Source organism: Setaria italica, chromosome III, assembly GCF_000263155.2.
Source record: "Setaria italica strain Yugu1 chromosome III, Setaria_italica_v2.0, whole genome shotgun sequence".
In the NCBI taxonomy this organism is placed as follows: Eukaryota; Viridiplantae; Streptophyta; class Magnoliopsida; order Poales; family Poaceae; genus Setaria; species Setaria italica.
In genome coordinates this window covers 28019185-28037721 of record NC_028452.1, presented here as the reverse complement: position 1 = coordinate 28037721, position 18537 = coordinate 28019185, and the positions used below count along the sequence as shown (strand labels likewise).

The 18537-nt window shown below is 42.1% G+C and overlaps 2 protein-coding genes across 5 annotated transcripts; both read right to left on the bottom strand.

The window, feature by feature from the left end:
- Nucleotides 1–1848: 1848 nt before the first annotated feature.
- On the bottom strand, nt 1849–5504 carry LOC101755669 (putative MO25-like protein At5g47540). Its single transcript, XM_014804862.2, has 11 exons — nt 5346–5504; nt 4484–4651; nt 4223–4341; nt 3887–3961; nt 3510–3603; nt 3189–3248; nt 2729–2797; nt 2451–2549; nt 2183–2227; nt 1985–2087; nt 1849–1907 (listed from the first exon to the last, which is right to left on the bottom strand). The coding sequence occupies exons 1-11, from the start codon at nt 5502–5504 to the stop codon at nt 1849–1851; spliced, it is 1050 nt and encodes a 349-aa protein (XP_014660348.1).
- Nucleotides 5505–11956: 6452 nt separating this feature from the next.
- LOC101768645 (putative pentatricopeptide repeat-containing protein At5g08310, mitochondrial) lies at nt 11957–17253 on the bottom strand. Of its 4 annotated transcripts, none has more exons than XM_022824926.1 (5): nt 14461–17253; nt 13567–13678; nt 12849–13028; nt 12628–12738; nt 11957–12552 (listed from the first exon to the last, which is right to left on the bottom strand). In XM_022824926.1, exon 1 carries the CDS (start codon nt 17124–17126, stop codon nt 14634–14636), a length of 2493 nt encoding a protein of 830 aa, XP_022680661.1. In that variant the 5' UTR covers nt 17127–17253; the 3' UTR covers nt 11957–12552; nt 12628–12738; nt 12849–13028; nt 13567–13678; nt 14461–14633. The 4 variants fall into 4 exon arrangements, with proteins under 4 accessions (XP_022680661.1, XP_022680659.1, XP_022680662.1 ...); XM_022824924.1 differs by having other exon boundaries at nt 11957–12516; XM_022824927.1 differs by having other exon boundaries at nt 11957–12512.
- Between the last annotated feature and the right edge of the window lie 1284 nt (nt 17254–18537).

Below are 18537 nucleotides of genomic sequence, written 5' to 3'. Positions count from 1 at the left end.
AAGAAATTTCGCACATCAATATGCTTAGTCCTCTCATGAAACTTTTCATCATTTGCAAGGTGAATCACACTTTGATTATCACAAAAGACAACACGATCAACTTGCTCAATGTCAAATCACTAAGAAAATTATGCAACCAAATAGCCTCCTTCACTTCCTAAGTTAAAGACATAAACTCAGCTTCTATGGTAGATAAACTAACTGGTGGCGATGAGTTTGTTACATGTTGATTTACTCACTTGAAGATGAAGCATTTGAAGATTGAACTTTTTGGCATCAAGAAGCTTGATGTGTTTGCTCTATAGTTCATTTGTCGCTGAGCTGGAGAATTGTAATGTGCAGCTCCTAATTCACCAAATTTGGAACACATTAGCTCATTTGTTATGCAAAACAAAACCTATACATGTTGTATGCTGAAATTAGGGCTGTTCGTAATATTCTGGAGCTCCGACGGCAAATCTAAAAAGCTACCATTATATGGCTCTTCCCAACTCAGGAATAGACAGAGAGTTGTGTTCTTCTTGTTAGGAGAGAGCTAGGGTTATGGAGAGGAGAGGAGAGGCTTAGATCTACCAAATCCATCCAATAGAAATTGAAATCCGTGGGGGATTTTGAGCCTCCCCATTCTTGTTGGCTCCCACCTCTTGTATTGCTTCTTCATATAGTGGATTGCTCGCCGCCGCCTGTGGTTTTTCTCCGCAAGGGGTTTCCACATAAATCTTGGTATCTACTCTTGATTTGGTATTTCCCTTGCTATATGTGTTGATTAAATCACCATCTTGCTTACTATTGATGCATATGTGATGTGGTTGCTTGTATAGATGAGTTGGCATGAGAGGCATATGTGTGTTCTTCGGTATGTTGATATGAGATGATGGGGATTGATATTCTAGTGAGCTAGCTGCTACAAGTATTTTTTTATTGAATCATTGGACAGCTTGTGGTTTGAAAGTTTGAAGCATAGTTGCTGTTTTGTTCATGCTCAAGAGGTGTTCGGTGAAATGCTTGTGCTAATTTGATTATTCCGTTGCTCCATTGTTATCACACTTAATCATATATCATTGCTTTGACTAATAAAATAAAATAATGGAATGTCATAAACTCCTAATGAACTCTTCTTTCTTCTTTCTTCTATTATAAAAAAGCGAACTTTTCTTCTAGTTTGTTGAAGTGAATATTTCTCAAACCAAGGTTACATTTGTACATAGGCTTTTCTTCCAGCAACTGCACTGTTCTTGAAATTGGTCTTTTACAATTTATAGCGAATGGCTTTGCTCCTTGTCCCTATATGCAATTTAAACTAGCTGGGTAGATAGTGCAATAAGTAGTAGGTGTGGTGACTCATGAGTGAACAATACGGGTTACCATTGACACAAGAGTTCGCAACACTGAACTACTTCTGTCCAAAATCAAACTTAGTTCTTTGCAAACAACATGAATCATGTACTTTGCCAATTTGGAGCTTCTTGAGGAGCTTTATCAAAAATACGTATTACTTGTGGGGTAGATTGTAACCACATACATGCGAGTCACATGTCAATTGCAAGAGACAAGTGGGTCCTAAGTATGAAATTTGTACCCATCCAAAGAAATCCCACATCGATCAATCTAATCAAGATGTTTGGTGCTGAATTACTTCTTCTCCTAAGTATGAAGCTAATTTTAAGATTGCTTTTAAATCAGCATAAGTTAGGGAAATTTACTCTTAACTTCATAGGTGAAGATCCATGTGCCACATCATGTTCCTCGTGGCCCAAAATGAGCAGGGAAGAACAACTTTACACTAATTTAGTTTGACACCAACAAAAACAGACACCACTACACATGTCCAGTTCTCCAATTCTTCAGTTATAGCATCGAGATCTCTGCAATGACCTTAGCTTTGTCGATCTCAAATTGTTGATCCTCTAGTAAAACATGAGAAATTTATCTTAGGAGACCAACTTCTTTATGACTATAGAAATAATTATGGTATAACTTTTACCTTTGTCTAGAGAGAAGTCTGCTAAAAACCTAATAAGCTTGGTTTTGTTGGCGGACAGTATGCCGACAATCTCAGGTGGCTTGTCTTGATTGGCGGCAAACAACTGATTTGTAGGCAAACAGATGTTTAATTACTTCTCTAATTGAAGAAAAATAAAGTTATCATGTTTATGGAAAGATGGTTGATGGGATACTATACTTTGAAGACATGAAAAGCCTCGAGTTGAATAGCCTTGCTTTGTTCCTGGTAGTAGTAGAAAATAAAAATGAGAGCACAGTGAAAACATATTTCCATACATTGACATTTCTAACTGAACACACTAAGGATTTTTAGAGGAAAAACAACACACATATGGGATATAGCACACAGAGTTCACAGACAGCAAAAGCACGTGCTTTTGGTTTAGCAGCGTAATAGTTTAGCAGCATTATCCATGTATACTTAAGATGAAGAAACAATATCTTACCCTTAGAAGGTTCATTAGAATTATAAGGTTCTCCTTTGAACTAACATAGCAAATCATCACTGGAATGTTTGACCTATCCAGAAGAATGTCTCCCAAGAGCTGAAAAAGATGCAAAATGGCATAGGACAAATCAGCTAATACCAGCAATCATCTAGAAATTACTGTTGTGGATGAGAGCATAACTAAAAGTTCACCCCCAAGAGTTTGCTAATACTTTATATCTACCAAGCTCCAAAAAAATGACTTTACAAAATGAGAAAAGAAGATAAATTACGTACCTGAGTAGCTTGCCTTCGGATGATATAGTTGGGAGATGATAACAATTTGAAGTTAAATTCTGAAAAGAACTGATACGTAACATCAATTAGAAATGATGAATGTCCATAATGATAATTAATTGTATCGAGAAGGCCTTAGAAGGCTATCAAAGCATCCTCGTGCTAATAACTGAATACAGTTCCTTATGTGCAGATTCGCATAAAAATAACATAAATGGTTTAGCTCATGACAGGATAAATATCAAGTCGTCAACTCCTTAATTTAATATTAAGGCTGCATGGACTATTATTGGTATGTAGATCTCCATATCTATGATGAGAAAGCTTCGAATATGCAAATTACCGGCTATGTCTTGTTGCTACACACGTGTCTTGTGTTAACATCACACAAAGAAACATGCCAAGCACATAAGTTAGCAGTGATGGGTAAATATTCAAATAATCAGCTAAAAATATTTACCCAATCATAATTCCTGGAAAAGAACTCAGCGGCGCTTGATTTATGCCTTGTCAGTAGTTCCTGTTACAAGTTAAACAGATATCGATTGGTATTACTTACACACCACAACAATATTTCACCTTGGAATCTACTATATTCTTTGTCTATAGTGATGTGCCATAGATCAATGGTTTTACTTAAGTAAATTTTGAAATTCTTAGAAAATGCAGAACAGAATGAATAGAATGAATAGACAAATGCTATATGTGTCATATGAATTTACTTTGCAAACTTGTTCCCTTTTTCTATTTGACATGTTGAATTTGACAACCACATAGTCACCTTAAAAGTCCTGAAGGCATCTGATGCTATGTTGAAGTCAGGAAGCTGTATGTAATCAAAGAACTTCTTCATGTGTTGAGAGTCTAATATATATCTACAAAAGTTAAAATTCTAAATTAGACATCCTAAAACAAAAATTAATCCCTAGCAAGTAGAGAGGTAGCCAACTTCGGTCAAAAAAGTAGAGAGGTAGCCATGAATGAAAATGATTGTGTTTTGAATAAATAGGATATATAATGGTATCAAAATAATTGTTAGGATTTTATACTATGTTCAATGTTCTACCCACAATAAAACTAGATAATTTTGGTAAATATGTTTGTAGAGACATATCTCCCTTTTTTGAATGAGACGACATTGAAAAAAGGTGGTAATACCGAGCAGCAACTTGGTGGCGTATGCAGTCCCTCAATATAGTGCTATAATGTATTGCAATCTCCACATTGTCATATCTGCATACATACATGTTAGAATAGTACAAAACTTATTTTTGCTAATTCCAAATAATAAATTAGCATAAGATGCCAAAAGTATGTCAAAATATCATATTCTTCAATAGAAAAGATAATTGAGGTCCTCAATGGTTTAACCAATATAGCACACAACTTAGTGTAAGTGCACAAAAACAGTTTAGAACAAAGTACATGGAAAGATACATGAAGAAAACTTGAAATAAATAGATGCGAGTATTAGCTGGCTAGCTAATTACTTACCCAGACATTAGAATGTCCAAAAGGTCTTTGTTTGCTTCCAAATAGTTGGATGCAATAATCCTCGAATCAACCTTTTGCCTTTGTAGATTTGCAATAATTTGAGTAACATCCTTTTGAGTCTATACAAGCAAAAGAATGAGAACATCTAAATTCATGTATAGTATAAATAGCTCCTGACATATGTCATGCTATTATGCATTGTTCAAATTGGATACAAAGCAAGTTATTCAACAAAGATGAACATGAAATTCCTTAACATACTTCTAAGTCCAAATAGGGAAGGCAAACAATTAGTAGACGCAGGGTGTTCATATTCTCTTTGAAGAATTCCTTGGTCAAGTTTGTGCAAGCTTCAGTGACAGGCTCCGCATCACCATTGCCATAGAGAATACACTTCATCTCCCTTATGCTTTTTCTTAGATCTGCCATCTGCAAAGCAATGCAACTATGGATTTAAAGCACAAGGGGGTAAGTAGAACAAGCATACAAACATATACTTTTAATTCAAGGAATTACACATCGTTTATGATGTAGAACACAATAGGAAATTGCAGCTTTGAATCATGCAAGAAACTGTTGAATTGGGATAAGAGATTCACCATACCAAGTGAATTACCATGAATCATTAACAATGGCATTTTCATAGTAATATCAAATCCTAGGCCTCGACTTGTCATTGATTATTCTGTAATCCAAATCTGAAACACCCATTGAGCAGTTGATCACCCCCACTCATTGGTTTCATGATTACTTGTTTGAACATATATAAAGATCATATATTTAATCTCAATGTAGATGGTGTTTCAGTTGACAGATCTGCACACTGAAAAATAGAATAAAAAGTAGCACTGTAATAGCTGCAATTTTTCCAACAACTATCATGAACAATCGCATGAAAAATGTGCCTGAGCCTGGGCAAACAAACAAATATAAAGAGAAAAGGAAGAATCACACACTGGACAGAATGAGTGTAAACTCAAATAAAGTAATGAAACCCACATCACACAATAAAACATCCCTAGAGAAAATGTTGATGAAAAGTCACATTACATACGGCTTCTTTAGGACAAAATTTGATAAATAGAAAAGAGAGACATAGAGAACAACAGATAAAATGGCATACCACTTTTTGTTCACGCTTAGGGTCATGATTGTTGCTGCAAGCTTCTCGATCTTCTAAAACATTGCTAAGCAAGTCCCTTGAATGACGCACCACATCCACTGGGCACCTCACCTTTGATTGGAATAGCCACCATCCCCTCCTTCCTGTTCCACTCCCCATCGCAGCGGCTGTAGTTGTGGCAATGGTGGCAGCGGCACAAGGCCACAGGCACCCCGTCATCTTCCCCAATTAGACTTCCCTTCTTCTAGATTTTGGTCTCCGGTGAGGCCCTCGCCAAAGGCGATGTCGGCCCCACTGGACCTTCTCAACGGCTATGATCCACGGTCATTTTCTGATTTTTTTATTTATTCTTCTCCTATCTATGTATGCATGCATGCTGTGCTTGCCTTATTTTTGTCCCATCCACACCTTGTCAAGGATCAATCCATAATTAGGGGTGAGGTGAGGAAATTTTAGCTACCTGGCTATTTTTTTTGGTTTGATTGATTCTATTTTTGTCATCTTCCTATATCTGGCTCATTTTTTATATAATTTTTGCATGGTGGCCATTGAATAGCATGTGCTGTAACATTACCTTTGTTACCGTATACCTTTATAATTTTCACATGCCGTGATTCCATTTTGGTAGGTTCAAGTGGCATTTTGATTGGTACTTGTAGCATCATGATTTTCTCCAGTTATCTAATTCTTTGGTAGCAATTGTATTTCTTGCAATTGGCCTATCCTAAATAACCCAAATAGGGATCACTAAAAAGCATCCATTGAAGTGTTGGTTCCCCTTGACATGTTCAATCGGAATGTTATCTACCCAGAACTGGGTATTTTGCAAATGACACAATGGATTCTTCTAATCATCCTTATAGTTCAGCAATCAAGATACCACAGAATTAAATCTCCAAAATTGTATCATAAACACACCAAAAGTACTGGGAGTCAGACTGAAACCATCACTACTGGCCATTGTTGGTACAATTACAATGCGAATAAATCCTCAAGCGCACCAATACCGTTGTAACTTTCACCTCAGAGTATTCCAAGGGTATCAAATCCAAGGGAACATGTGTGTATACCTATGACTCTAGTATCCAAGGACCATAATGATAAAGGTAGGCGAAGGGTACAGAGGATTCCTAAAGATAGCACTTCAGCTAAGTTAGTGGTCGATCTCTTGGTTAAAGATACTTGTTTTGAGCACCAGCTTACCTACATCAAGTTAGTGGTCGATCTCTTGGTTAAAGGCTTTTTAAATTTTCAAATAAATTTTCCATGCATTTAAACATCAAGAGCGAAGATCATGTCATCAAACCATATCACAAACATCAACAACTTAGATGGGCATGCTGTCCTAAATATTTTTGTTCCCAAGCATCAAGATGATAAGCATGGAATAAAACATATGCAAGCCAACCATAAGAAGCATGAAGAGCAGGTGGAACATGTTGATTAATTTTTGTCCAATCAGATTCAAAATTCATTCAAACTCATGAATTAGGGAGATCAGGGAGTTAGAGACACAAACTAACGCGGTGGACGAAGATGAGCTTGAGTGGGCCACCCTCTAGGTCAGCCAAACCATGGGTTCGGCCGAACCCTTATGGGCTCGGCTCTAGTTCCCCTTTCACGTACGTGCTGGTGCAGCATGGTTTGCTCTGTTTGTGGGTGTTTGGTGCATCGTGTCAGCACTGGAGAGTCTGTGGTTCTCCCCCACACCTGTTTGTACCTATGTGCTTCTTCCAACAAAGACAAGCAAGTGATGCAAAGGACTGTACCGAGTTGGATGACTGGTGAGCTAAAACTTTATTGAATTCAAAATTGAGGCTCTTGCAAATCTGATTGGAAAATAAATGAAAGAAAATAAACCTAACTAAAAGCACCTAACGGAAAGATACTAGGGGCACATCTATGGTGCGGCATCGTAAAGATCGTTGTGCCCCATGGTCTTGTACAAGCACTTCATCTTAGTGCAAAGACCGTGGTGGAGGGTTCAGAACTCATCCTTAAGTTCCTCCATTTCTAATTTCCTCTCCACTAAGCCTCCTATTTTCTAAGGGCAAATCTACGATCATGGAGGATAGATGCTTAACTATGTGGGCCTTGGAGATTTCTCATCACTACCCTAAAAGTGGCCCTCTAGCCTTCTGATTGGCAGTGGTGAAAGGTGCCACTTGACCTTGCCACCTCTCGGAGATGACTTGAAGAACTCAGCCAGCTCCTTGTCCTTGGGTGTGAGGGCCAGCTTGAGCCCTTTCCCGTACCCGCCGTTTGGGGTTCGCACCCCAAACACCTCAAAGCAAAATGCTAGAGGTGGTGTCTCCGGGGAGTAGGATGCTGATCCCATGCTGTTGCATCCTCCTGACTTTGACGGCCCTGGGATGTCAATTCCGTGGAACAGCTGGATAATCGCCAGCTCCTTGGGGCGAAGATCACCATTGTTGGCCTTCTGTAGGGACTCAACCCACGTGTCCTCTATTTCTACATCCTCCTGGGCGAGGGTGAGCACGCGGTCGAGCAAGAGGTCGAGGCGGTGCGGCCCTGGGTTGGCTGAATCCCCAGTGGCACCTCTTGCGCCCCCGCTACTCCCCTCAGGTAGTAGGATAGCTAGAGGTTGAACATCAACTGCCCAGACTTCCTCCATCAACAGATCACCAACGAGGATGATGGCATTCTCTGAAGAGATGTCCCCATCAACATCGAAGGTTGTGCCCGGCTTGATGAAGGGGATGAGGCCTTTGCCAACCATGGTGGTGAGCAGGGTCTAATGGTGGAAGTGGATCTTGGTGGGTTTGAGTGGAGTGAAGAGGAGAGGAGAAGGATGAGTTTTCAAAGAAGGAACTCCTCTCTCTCGGGACACCGAGGGACGAGTCAAGGAACATTGGAGGAGTGTCTGCGCGAAGGCTGGGAGGCGACGATGCTAAGACTGGTTCAGCCAAACCCTTCTGGGCTTTGTTGGGCTTCCCGTTGCTTGTGTGCGTGCGTAGCAAAGGGAAAGAAGAGAGGGGACCAACCACTATATGTGCCGGGACTTTGGTAAAAGCTAGGATAGAGCTAGGGTCAATGACATTGACCTTTGGTTAACTTTACTTTTATCTAAGCTGACTTATATAACTATAAAGATCATGGTGGTGGACTTACCTCAACAGCATACCTTAGTCATCACGACGTATGATTACCCCATGTGATGATGATGCAATGATGATGTCCATGTGCTTGGGGTGGTGATGTCGTCCTCTTGATGCCTTTGTTCCCTTGCTTCTCTCTGTCCTTGATGTAGCCTCCCATAACCTAAAAGGTTAGCATCCCAAGAATACCCAAAGGATAAACCTTCCTTATAGAAATAGATCTTTTAAATAAAAGGAAGTTTATGATCTTGGGCATCTCATGGTGATCCTATGCTCAAAATCATACGTACGTCCACCTTGCTTCGCCTCTTGAAATGGATCAATAATGTCTTGGCTGCAAGGTTAGTGCACAAATACAACTACGAGCCGTGCATAAATATTATGATAAAGCAAAACCATATACAACCATTCTAAAGGGCATTTACAAAGGAAACCCCTAAGATGATCATACGACTCGTAGTGCCTTAGCACAATGGACGACAGATCTCAAAGATATCAAGGATAAGCATGCTCTTTGTGATGAATCGGGATGACTCTTCATGGTCATGGAGTGGGTGGCTTGATCTCCAGATAAGACAAGTCAAGAACGTCCATGGCCCCATAATGAAAGAGGATGTGCAACTCTGTGGGCCAAAGGAATGATCCGAGCTCAGATCATGAGGGAAATAAGTTTCTTTCAATTCATCCCCTTAGGTAAAAGGCTTCACATTCATAAAAGATGAATGTGGTGGCAAAGCAATTGAACCTAAGCTTCCAATAGAAGTTTATTTAATATGAAGTGTGAATATAACTTCTATTGGACATCAATCAAAATCAAGTATGGATGTAGGAGTTTGAGTTGGCATTGATCGGTAATCGAGGATAAGAATATGAGTTTAGTTCACTCGATTCGATTGGTATGGACCCTATGATCCCATGACCTAAAAGGATAAGCCCTACGGACTATGATACGGTGGTCAATGTCAGAGCCTATTCCTTGGTGTATACGAAACATCTTGGATGTTACCATGATAATGGAACGTGATGTGCTTCCTACGGTACCTCTTTCGGGAAGTTATGGTTGAAACAGACGAGTCATTAAGAATGATCCTCTTCTTTCAACCACTCCTTCAACTTTCCTCAAGATATGATCTCGAGTGAAATTCAAAAGAAAAAACCGTAAGGGGATTGGGGGGTAGGTTCGCACATGGCGCTCCATCCCCTAGAATCCTGTGGTTCAAGAGAGGTATCGTCAGCAAAGGTTTAAAAATAGTTGAGATAAAAGCTTGAACTCTGCTTATGAAAGACCTCGGTTGCTTAATGCGCTCTCCTTCTGACGGGGCATCGTTGTGCAGATCGATCGGGGGAGTAGTCTCTCGGATATGATCCAAGATTTCCTTCCCTTCTATTGAATCCTTAAGCAAAAATGAGCCTTTGGAGAGGGCGTTGAGCTGCAGGCCAGCGTCCTCGGAAAGTGCAAACCAAAAGTGTTGAAGCAACACGTGATCGGGTATGGACAGGACTAGGCAAATCTACGTAAGGGCAACGAAACAAGCCCATGCTGTTCCTAGCGATTCCTCCTCTTGTTGCTTGAAGCAGAGGACCTTCACTCGCAAAGAAGCGATGCAGATAGAGGAAAAATGGAGAAGCATAATCTAGCCCTCAGCTCTTCCCAATTATCAATCACACTTTCCTCTAAACAAAGGTACCATTTTCTTACTCTCCCTAAGAGAGAGAACAGGAAAAGCTTCTATTTGAGAGCGTCTTGTGTCGAGCCGGAGATTCTCTGGCAAGAACAGAGGCGCTCAAACTCTCGCAGGTGATGGTAGGGGTTCTCATAGCTCAACCCTGAGAAGGAATTTTCCTGAACCAACTCTATGAGCACGGGATGAATCTCGTAGCCGGATGATGAATTGGGTTCTAGAAGGTATGGCTCTGAAGACTCACCCCAAAGGGTCGAAAGGTGTGTGCGAGGATAACCTTCCATGGGTAGCGGGGCCGCGGGGGTAAAAGATAGAAATAAAGAAAAGCAAAAGATATGAGGACAACTAGGTTCATAGATAAATAACAACCATTACCTGGCAACGGCGTCAGAAAGTTTGTTGGTATAATTACGATGCTAATAAATTCGCAAGCACACGGATACCGTTGTAGCTTTCACCTCAGAGTATTCCAAGGGTATCAAATCCAAGGGAACGTATGTGTATACCTACGACTCTAGTATCCAAGGACAACCACGATAAAGATAGGCAAAAGATAGAGAGGATTCCTATGGATAGCACTTGAGGTAAGTTAGAGGTCAATCTCTTGGTTAAAGATACTTGCTTCGGGCATCGGCTTACCCCTGGTCTGCCAGGCGACTCCAGCTAACGGCTCTACGCTATATCTGAATGTGGAGGATTACAAAGGACCAATAGGGCTGTCACCACCTACGGCCTACCTCTAGCAATCCGTGGGATATAAGGCAAACGAAAGATAACCCCTAGCCTAGACACCATGTCTACGCTATTGATTACTACCGTAATCTAACTACGTATGTCAACCTGTAGCAAACTATGGCACTCTGTATAAATACAAAGTGACGAACCTGCAAGTAAAGAGAACTGATCTCACCTAGATATAAGTACTAAACTAGAAGAAGGAATCACGAATACTTACTTACTTTACTCAGAAGGAAGACATGATACTCCCTCTCTCTCCCCTATTCTAAGCACTAACCTAAGCAGGGCTTCGCCATGGAGTGGAGCACTAATTCTTCAGGTGGTGTTGTGTGGTACTTGAAGTGGTGGTGCGGTGCATTTTGAGGTGAGCTCTCGTCCTCCTTATATAGGCTCTTAGGGTCGGTTCCCGAGGGGAATATCCGGAAAATCTTCCTAACCACCATTGCATCATCGGTAACTGGTGACACGTGGCGGCGGGAGGCGACCGAGGCCACTAGGGCTTTGGCCGAACGCCTAGGCAACCGCCTTTGGATGGAACACTGCTCTGTGGGTCCACGCTTGGGTGCGAGGCGCTTAGCAGTGAATGTAGTCGGTTTACTCCCGTTTGTGGGCCCATGGATCCGCGTGCTTTCTTCTGATTGGTCGAGAGTGTGTTTCTTCCTCTTGAGGTGTGGTTTCTCCCTTAATGAACCTGCATACAAATATTCACCACACTTATGGAATTCGTTAGTAATAACTTCTACCACTACTGTTGATGCTCATCTTTTATGTGTTCATGCAGGAGTTGACAGCCTAGATTTAGTACTTAAGAGCCGTCAACAGCCACAGGTCCACCAGACACCACCCAAATTTTAAAGCCAGGATGTACTTAGGATGCAGGCGGGGCAGGTCATTAAACGAGCCCGCTTGCCTGCCCCGCTAAATCGCGCTTCGCGGCACATGTGGCGCAGCGGCAACTCCCCCCATTGTAGCAGGCTAACTCTTTGTAGAACCCGTGACGCGGTAGAGGAAAGTTACTAAAAAAACGTCCCCCATTGTAGCAGGCTAACTCTTTGTAGAACCCGTGACGCGGTAGAGGAAAGTTACGCACCATCTTCATTATTGTTGACGAAAACATATACTAGAACACTTGTGATGGACATGCAGGTGTGTCAACTGAACAACCGAGCATGTATAAGCCAAACAAACAATGGCGAACACCAAGTATCCTCATGCACTCACACAGTATACTTTACGGAAACTTGACCATGGGAGAATCTGTAAGAAGGTACTGTGCTTCGAACCCGGATTGGGACAGGAGTTTCAACGACTCCCTGTGTTTAACGCTCTAACCGGTCCGCCGCCGCGAGAAACTTGGCCACATAATGAACTATACGCAGTTAAGGATACTAAACATGGATTGTACTGCTTCAGCAGAGCTGTTTCTGCCTTCTGATTTCTAAGATCTACCACGCATAGCATCTTGGACAAGCTTGATATCTATAATCATCCTCACTAGAACCTCACACCATGATGGATTGATCAATTATTCTTTCTTTCAGAAGAACTGTTTTCTCCTGTCTAGCCTCTCTTCTCTTCTCTTCTTTTCTTTTCGTTTCTTTTCTTTTTGGCATAAACCACCTCCCACGCTAGCTTTGAAATCACACAATAAATCAGTAATCATAAAACCTGAATGAAAGAGAGAATATGCCAAATAAACATGAAAGGAAACAATAGGTGTATATCCGATCGTGCAATATTTACCTTTTAATTAAAAATAACACTATAGAAGCATCCTTCACATGCACACTCCAGGTTCTTTCACACCGCTGTCACCGTGCAGATGGTTCTTACCTTCTGCATCGCATAATCTTCCTGCCCATGCATAGGTCAAGAAATTGAAACTAACATGTCAGAAACTCATAGTATCACAAGTTTAACCAATGTTTTATCTTATTCGATGGTAAACAAGCTAAGCCACTTACATATTCTTTATTAAGAAAGGCACTTGTATATCCTCTTCCTCTATTCCTACAGTATGGTCAAAAGAACATATAGTATTTCTTTAGACTTGTGTTTGCAATTTGCCATAATATCACATGCTCAACCCTCAACATCACCATATGATGAGCATGCCCTACACAAAATGATGATACACCATCTTCCTACAAGACAAATAAGTCTCAATCAACATCAAAAACATCACGAATCACCTGAAGACAATTGAAGAGGATTGCTGATTCAATCCAAACAGCTAATAAGAACTTTGAACGATTTATTTGTGTTTTTGTAAAATTATATGCTTCCCAATTTATAACTGAAAACAATTAATGATGTTCCTATGAACTCTTACTTCAACCTTTTTATTTGAGTAACTCTTACTCCAACTGAATAGTGCTGCCCGTGGGTTGGACGTCTATGTAGTTAAGAATTTTTAAAAAGCAAAAGCAATTTAATTGCATTCAACTCTACACAAGCCTGTCAATGATCATCTAATTCCACATAAGAGATTATCTAATTTCATCACGTAGTACAGACCGGAATAAACATGACTTGCAAAAGAAAGTTGTCTACAAAGCATCATCTAATTCAACATAAGAGATTATCTTAGTTTCTCGGCCGGCCCCAGACTGGTTTCCCCAGTGGGCTAGCAGCGGATTCCAACTGTGAACCTTAAATAGAAACATTTCAGATGGTTTATACCTCCAACCTTTCCCAGTACTGGTATGATGGTTGAATTATGATAAGCTGACTCTGATATAGCATCAAAATAGCACTTCTGAATGGAACCCAGAAATACACAAAGAAGCAACATCTGGCAAATATTTGCAGGATAAAAATAAAGAATTAATCATATAAGATACTAAAATGCTGTTCTGTCTGGGGTAACAGGAGAGACTTTGTACTCTGCATTTATAAAGCAATCAGAAGAGAAAGGATGAATACGTAGTATTGCCATTCTAACTGATACATGTTCATTACAATTTGGACACAAGCATCAAGGGACACAAAATAGCAAGCTGAACCATGATGAACTAAAAGGGGCACCATTCAAGTTTTACTTACTTAAAACCAACTCAAGCCAAAGTAAAAGAGGTGTAACATTACAAAGTATTTCAAAGCAGGATTGTAATTCTCAGACACAATACGGTCAAAACATGATATTTGGTCCAATCTAATTAGAATGTACCCATCAAATTGAGAAACACTTATTTAGATACATACCTATTTACATATTAGATAAACTATTTTGTTAAGGAGTACAGTAAGCTCATTTCTTTTTTTCTCGAATATGCAGGAGATTTACATATCATTGTATTAAGAGGCAAGGAGACCAAAATAGCCATGTAAAATTACAGAAACACTACCGCACATGACCTTGCCAAAGACATCGACCAAGAATGACCAGTGCAATCTTATACAGTAAGCTCATCAGTAGCGAGAAATAGGAAGAGGAGAACATTCTCTTTAACTATTATATGCTCAAAGTGAAAAAATATCATAAGATGCACCATTTTTATGTGACAAGCAAAATATTTATTGTGCTGATATAACACAAGGAATGATGCCAGAAAAGTGTTTTAGGATTGAGCATACCTTGAAAGTAGATTATGTAAGGTCTTCCCACATAAAGATGTTGCATGAAGCAGCAACATGTGTAGGCAAAAACAAAGTACAATATACACAAGTTGGAATCTCACAGCTGACACCATTACTCTTTGGTTAGAGACAGACTTGAGGACACACAAAGCGCATGCCAGCAACAGGTCTCATTTGCTTCCATCTTCATTATGTATAGTTTGATCCCCTGAAAGTAAATATTTATCTACAAGTATCTTGATATCTGAATATGTCCTTCCATCATTAGACAGCTCCTCAACTGCTTTATTTATAAAGCCTATCATTTTCATATTATTACTGTGCACCACATCTTTTTGGAGAACTTCTTTTAAAAGATCACATCCTTTGCTGGCATGCCCATGTGATATCAAAAAATTTGTGAAATGTAATAGGGAAAAAATATCTAAGTCATAACCATTCATCTTCATCTCTTCATAATAGCTCAGTGCAGTCTCTATTCGACCACACCTGCACAATCCATTTATTAAAGCAGTATATGCTATCTCACTTGGAGCACAACTGTTTTCCCTCATTTTGCACCACAAAACAATGGCTTCATCAGGTCTTCCAGCACTACAGAGTCCATCTATCAAGCTTGTATATGTAACAACCGTTGGTAGCTTCTCTTCATCACTCATTTTATTAAAGCAAGCTATTGCTTTGTCAATCCTGCCAGACTTGGTCCAAATATCAATCATAAGATTGTAGGTAACTACAGAAGGAAACAGCCCCTTACTCAACATTTCTTCCATTATTTCTTGTGCCTCGTTAAATTTACCTGATTTTCGGAATCCATTCAGCAAGATATTATGTGCCACCACATCAGGAAGATAATATTTGGATGAAATGTCACGGAAAAGCTCTAGTGCATTGTCTATATCTCCTGTTTTGCACATTCCATTCATGGCTGCAGAGTATGTGACAATGTCAGGAAGAAAACCCATTTTAAGCATTTCATCAAGAAATTGCAAGGCTTCTGTTATCCTGCCACCGAAACAAAGCTGTTGCACCATCTCTGTGCAGTTCTTAATCCATGGTTTGTGTCCATTTGTCCGCATATCCCTCAGTAGATCAATGGCAGCATTAATGTCTTTTCTTCTACAAATGCCATAAAACAATGAATTGTATGTGAACTCTGAGGGTTTCAAACCAAGATCCTTCATTTTGTTAAACATCTCATATGCTTCATCAAGTCTATCTGAATTGCAAAACTCAAGTATCAAATTATTGAACATCAAAAGCTTTCCCTTGCAATCGAGCACAATCATTTCCTTTGTGAGAGCCAAGGCCAGATCCAGTTTCTTAAACTTACAAAGGCCACACACAACAATGTTAAATGAATCAGAGTTTGGTTTAACACCTTCACTGATAACAAACAGATGCAAACCGCCGGTGTTACCATTACTAACCCTTTGACCACCATGCACCATGGACCTGAGCAACTGATAGGCTGCTTCTATGTCTCCACTATTAACAAGCCCTTCTAGAACTACGTTATATAATGAGACGACACCGCTAGGTTTCAGATGCTCTGCATTTTCATTGATGAATGGAACAGCAGTAGTGAAATGTCCTTTGCTACAGAATGTCTCAATTATCTTTTTGAGTAAGCGGACATCAGGAGCAACCCCATTCCTCTTCATTTCCTTGAACAAGTGAACTGCCTTCCCGATCAAGTTTCCCTGACACAGACCCTCAATTAACACACTGTACATCACCAAATCCACACAGAATCCATATCTGGCCATCTTGTCAAACACCTCCATGGCCATGTCGACCCTGCCCTGCTTGGCAAACCCATGGACAAGAACACTCAATGTCTTCTCGCTTGGCCTCATCCCCAGTGCCTCCATCCTCCCCACCAGCTCAACTGCTCTGTCTACCTTCCCCCACTTGCTGAACGCCACTACAAGCGTCGTCAGCACGTGTTCATCGACCCATCCCTTCTCACTCATCCTCTGGAACACGGTGTTTGCGTCGTCAGGACGGCCCGCGTTGCAATAGCACTGCAGGAGTGAGGTGAGCGTGTACCTGTCGACACTCTCGTCACCACAACTCTCTACCATCTCGCGCAACCTCACCTCAGCTTCGTCCGCACGACCAGCCTTGGCGAGCGCGTCGAGGAGGCAGTTGTACGTGTATGAGTTGGGGATGCAGCTGAGAGTAGTCCTCGACGCATCAAAGACGCGGGCGGCCGTGTCCGGGAGGCCAGCGGCACCGAGGCGGCGTAGGAGGAACCCAAGTGCCCCAGGTGTCATGGAGCAGCGCGATGCGACCGCGTCTCCAGCGAGGCGGTCAAGGTGCGCGCGCTGGTGTGGGGGCAGGAGGGATACCATGGCGTTGAGGGAGTAGCAGGAGTGGCAGAAACCCGGCTGCTCGGCGGCCCACTGGAAGAAGTCGAGAGCGTGACGCCAGGAAGGGAGGCGTAGGATGACGGACTCCGCGGCGGGCGGCGAGAGGTACGCGGCCAGGCGGCGGAGGCGGGCCGCGTCGCGGGTGGAGCGCGGGCGGGAGAATTCGTCGAGCAGGTTGTGGGCGAGGAAGGCCGCGGGTGGGGAGACTGCTGCTGTGGTGGTGGTGGTGGTGAAGGGCCGGAGCAGGGAGAGCGACGCGCGTGCGCGGCCGAGGCGGCCGAGAGACATGGGAATGGCCGGCGGCGAGCTTGGCCTGCGCCTTGGGCGGTGGCGTCGGGGCGGGAGCCGGGGAGAGCTCGGGCGCGTTCCAATTTGATTTTCCAGCAGCGCGATGCGACAAGCGGACAAGTTAGGGGAGATCTTTCAAAACTGGGAACAAAACTCGATTGCTTGCTTTGCTGCAGTAATAAAGACCATGTTCACGGCTTAAAATTAATTTTAAACAGCTTCTTGGTGTTGGCACAAATTGTTTTTCTACCACATTTTTATTTGCAGGATCCATATGTCAGCGAAATGCGGAAGGCACCATAGCAAAAGCTGCCGCAGTATCACCGGAGCGGCCCTCAGCATTTTGCCACCGCCTCCCATGGCCAATGGCTATATGTTGCATATGCGACATATAACTAGCTATCACCTACGTGCGATATATAGTCGCTACCAGGTGGGACCCATATGCCAGCGTTGTCCTTTTCCTTCCCTTCGGCTCCTCTTGTTCATTTCTCGCGTCTGTGTTGCTCGCTGCTTGGGATTAGGGTTCAGGGCTAGCAATCCTCCACTGTAGAGGGAGGCCCTGGGGTGGCAACGACAGGTTGAGGGGGGATGCAAGGCGCCGCTAGCTGTTGGTGGCGGAGAACAACCGGTGCGCAGAGGAGGTGGCAAGAGAGTGACGACGAGCTTCGGATTAGGATGGTGGTGGGTGGTGGATGCGGATTCGGCGACTCTAGCGGCGAAGACGATGGAGGATGGTAGTTTGGGGGCGAGGACGGTTCCTCGCCAGGTTAAGGTGCGAGAGCTGCTGGAGATATAGTATCGGTGTTTAGATCCGGCAACCTATCGAGGAGATACCCAAGGTAGTGTTTTATGCATGGGGTTTGCCAAGATCAGAAACTCGAAGGTGAACTCAAACGTACGATTTAGACAGGTTCGGGCCGCTTATGTCGCGTAATACCCTACATCCTATGTGTTGGTTGGATTGTATTGATCGATGTTGTTTGGAGAGGGTCCCTGCCTCACCTTATATTGTCGAGGGTAGGGCTACAGGTCGGTTGTTTTATAAGAGTACTAGTAGGATTCGACTAGATAGTCCTACTCTAATTGCTACGAGTAGTGTCCTAATTCTCGACTAGTTCTTGTCCTCCACGTAGACCACGTCATCCTGCATTGTAGTCTCCATGTCTGATACATCTCGGTGTACAATCCCGTATTTTAGGACTGTCCAAGCCTGCTGGTGGGCCTATAGATGTATGGCAACAAGCCCCCGAGTACTTTTTAGTCAAATGCAGCAGTCCCGAGTACTTCTGTAGACGTCTTCGACTAATTTGTGGTGCTCTTTTTGAGTACTCCATTGGATTGAGTCTTCGAATGTACTCGAGTACTACCATGCGCGAGTACTACCATGCGCTTAGAAGGTGCTCAAGCC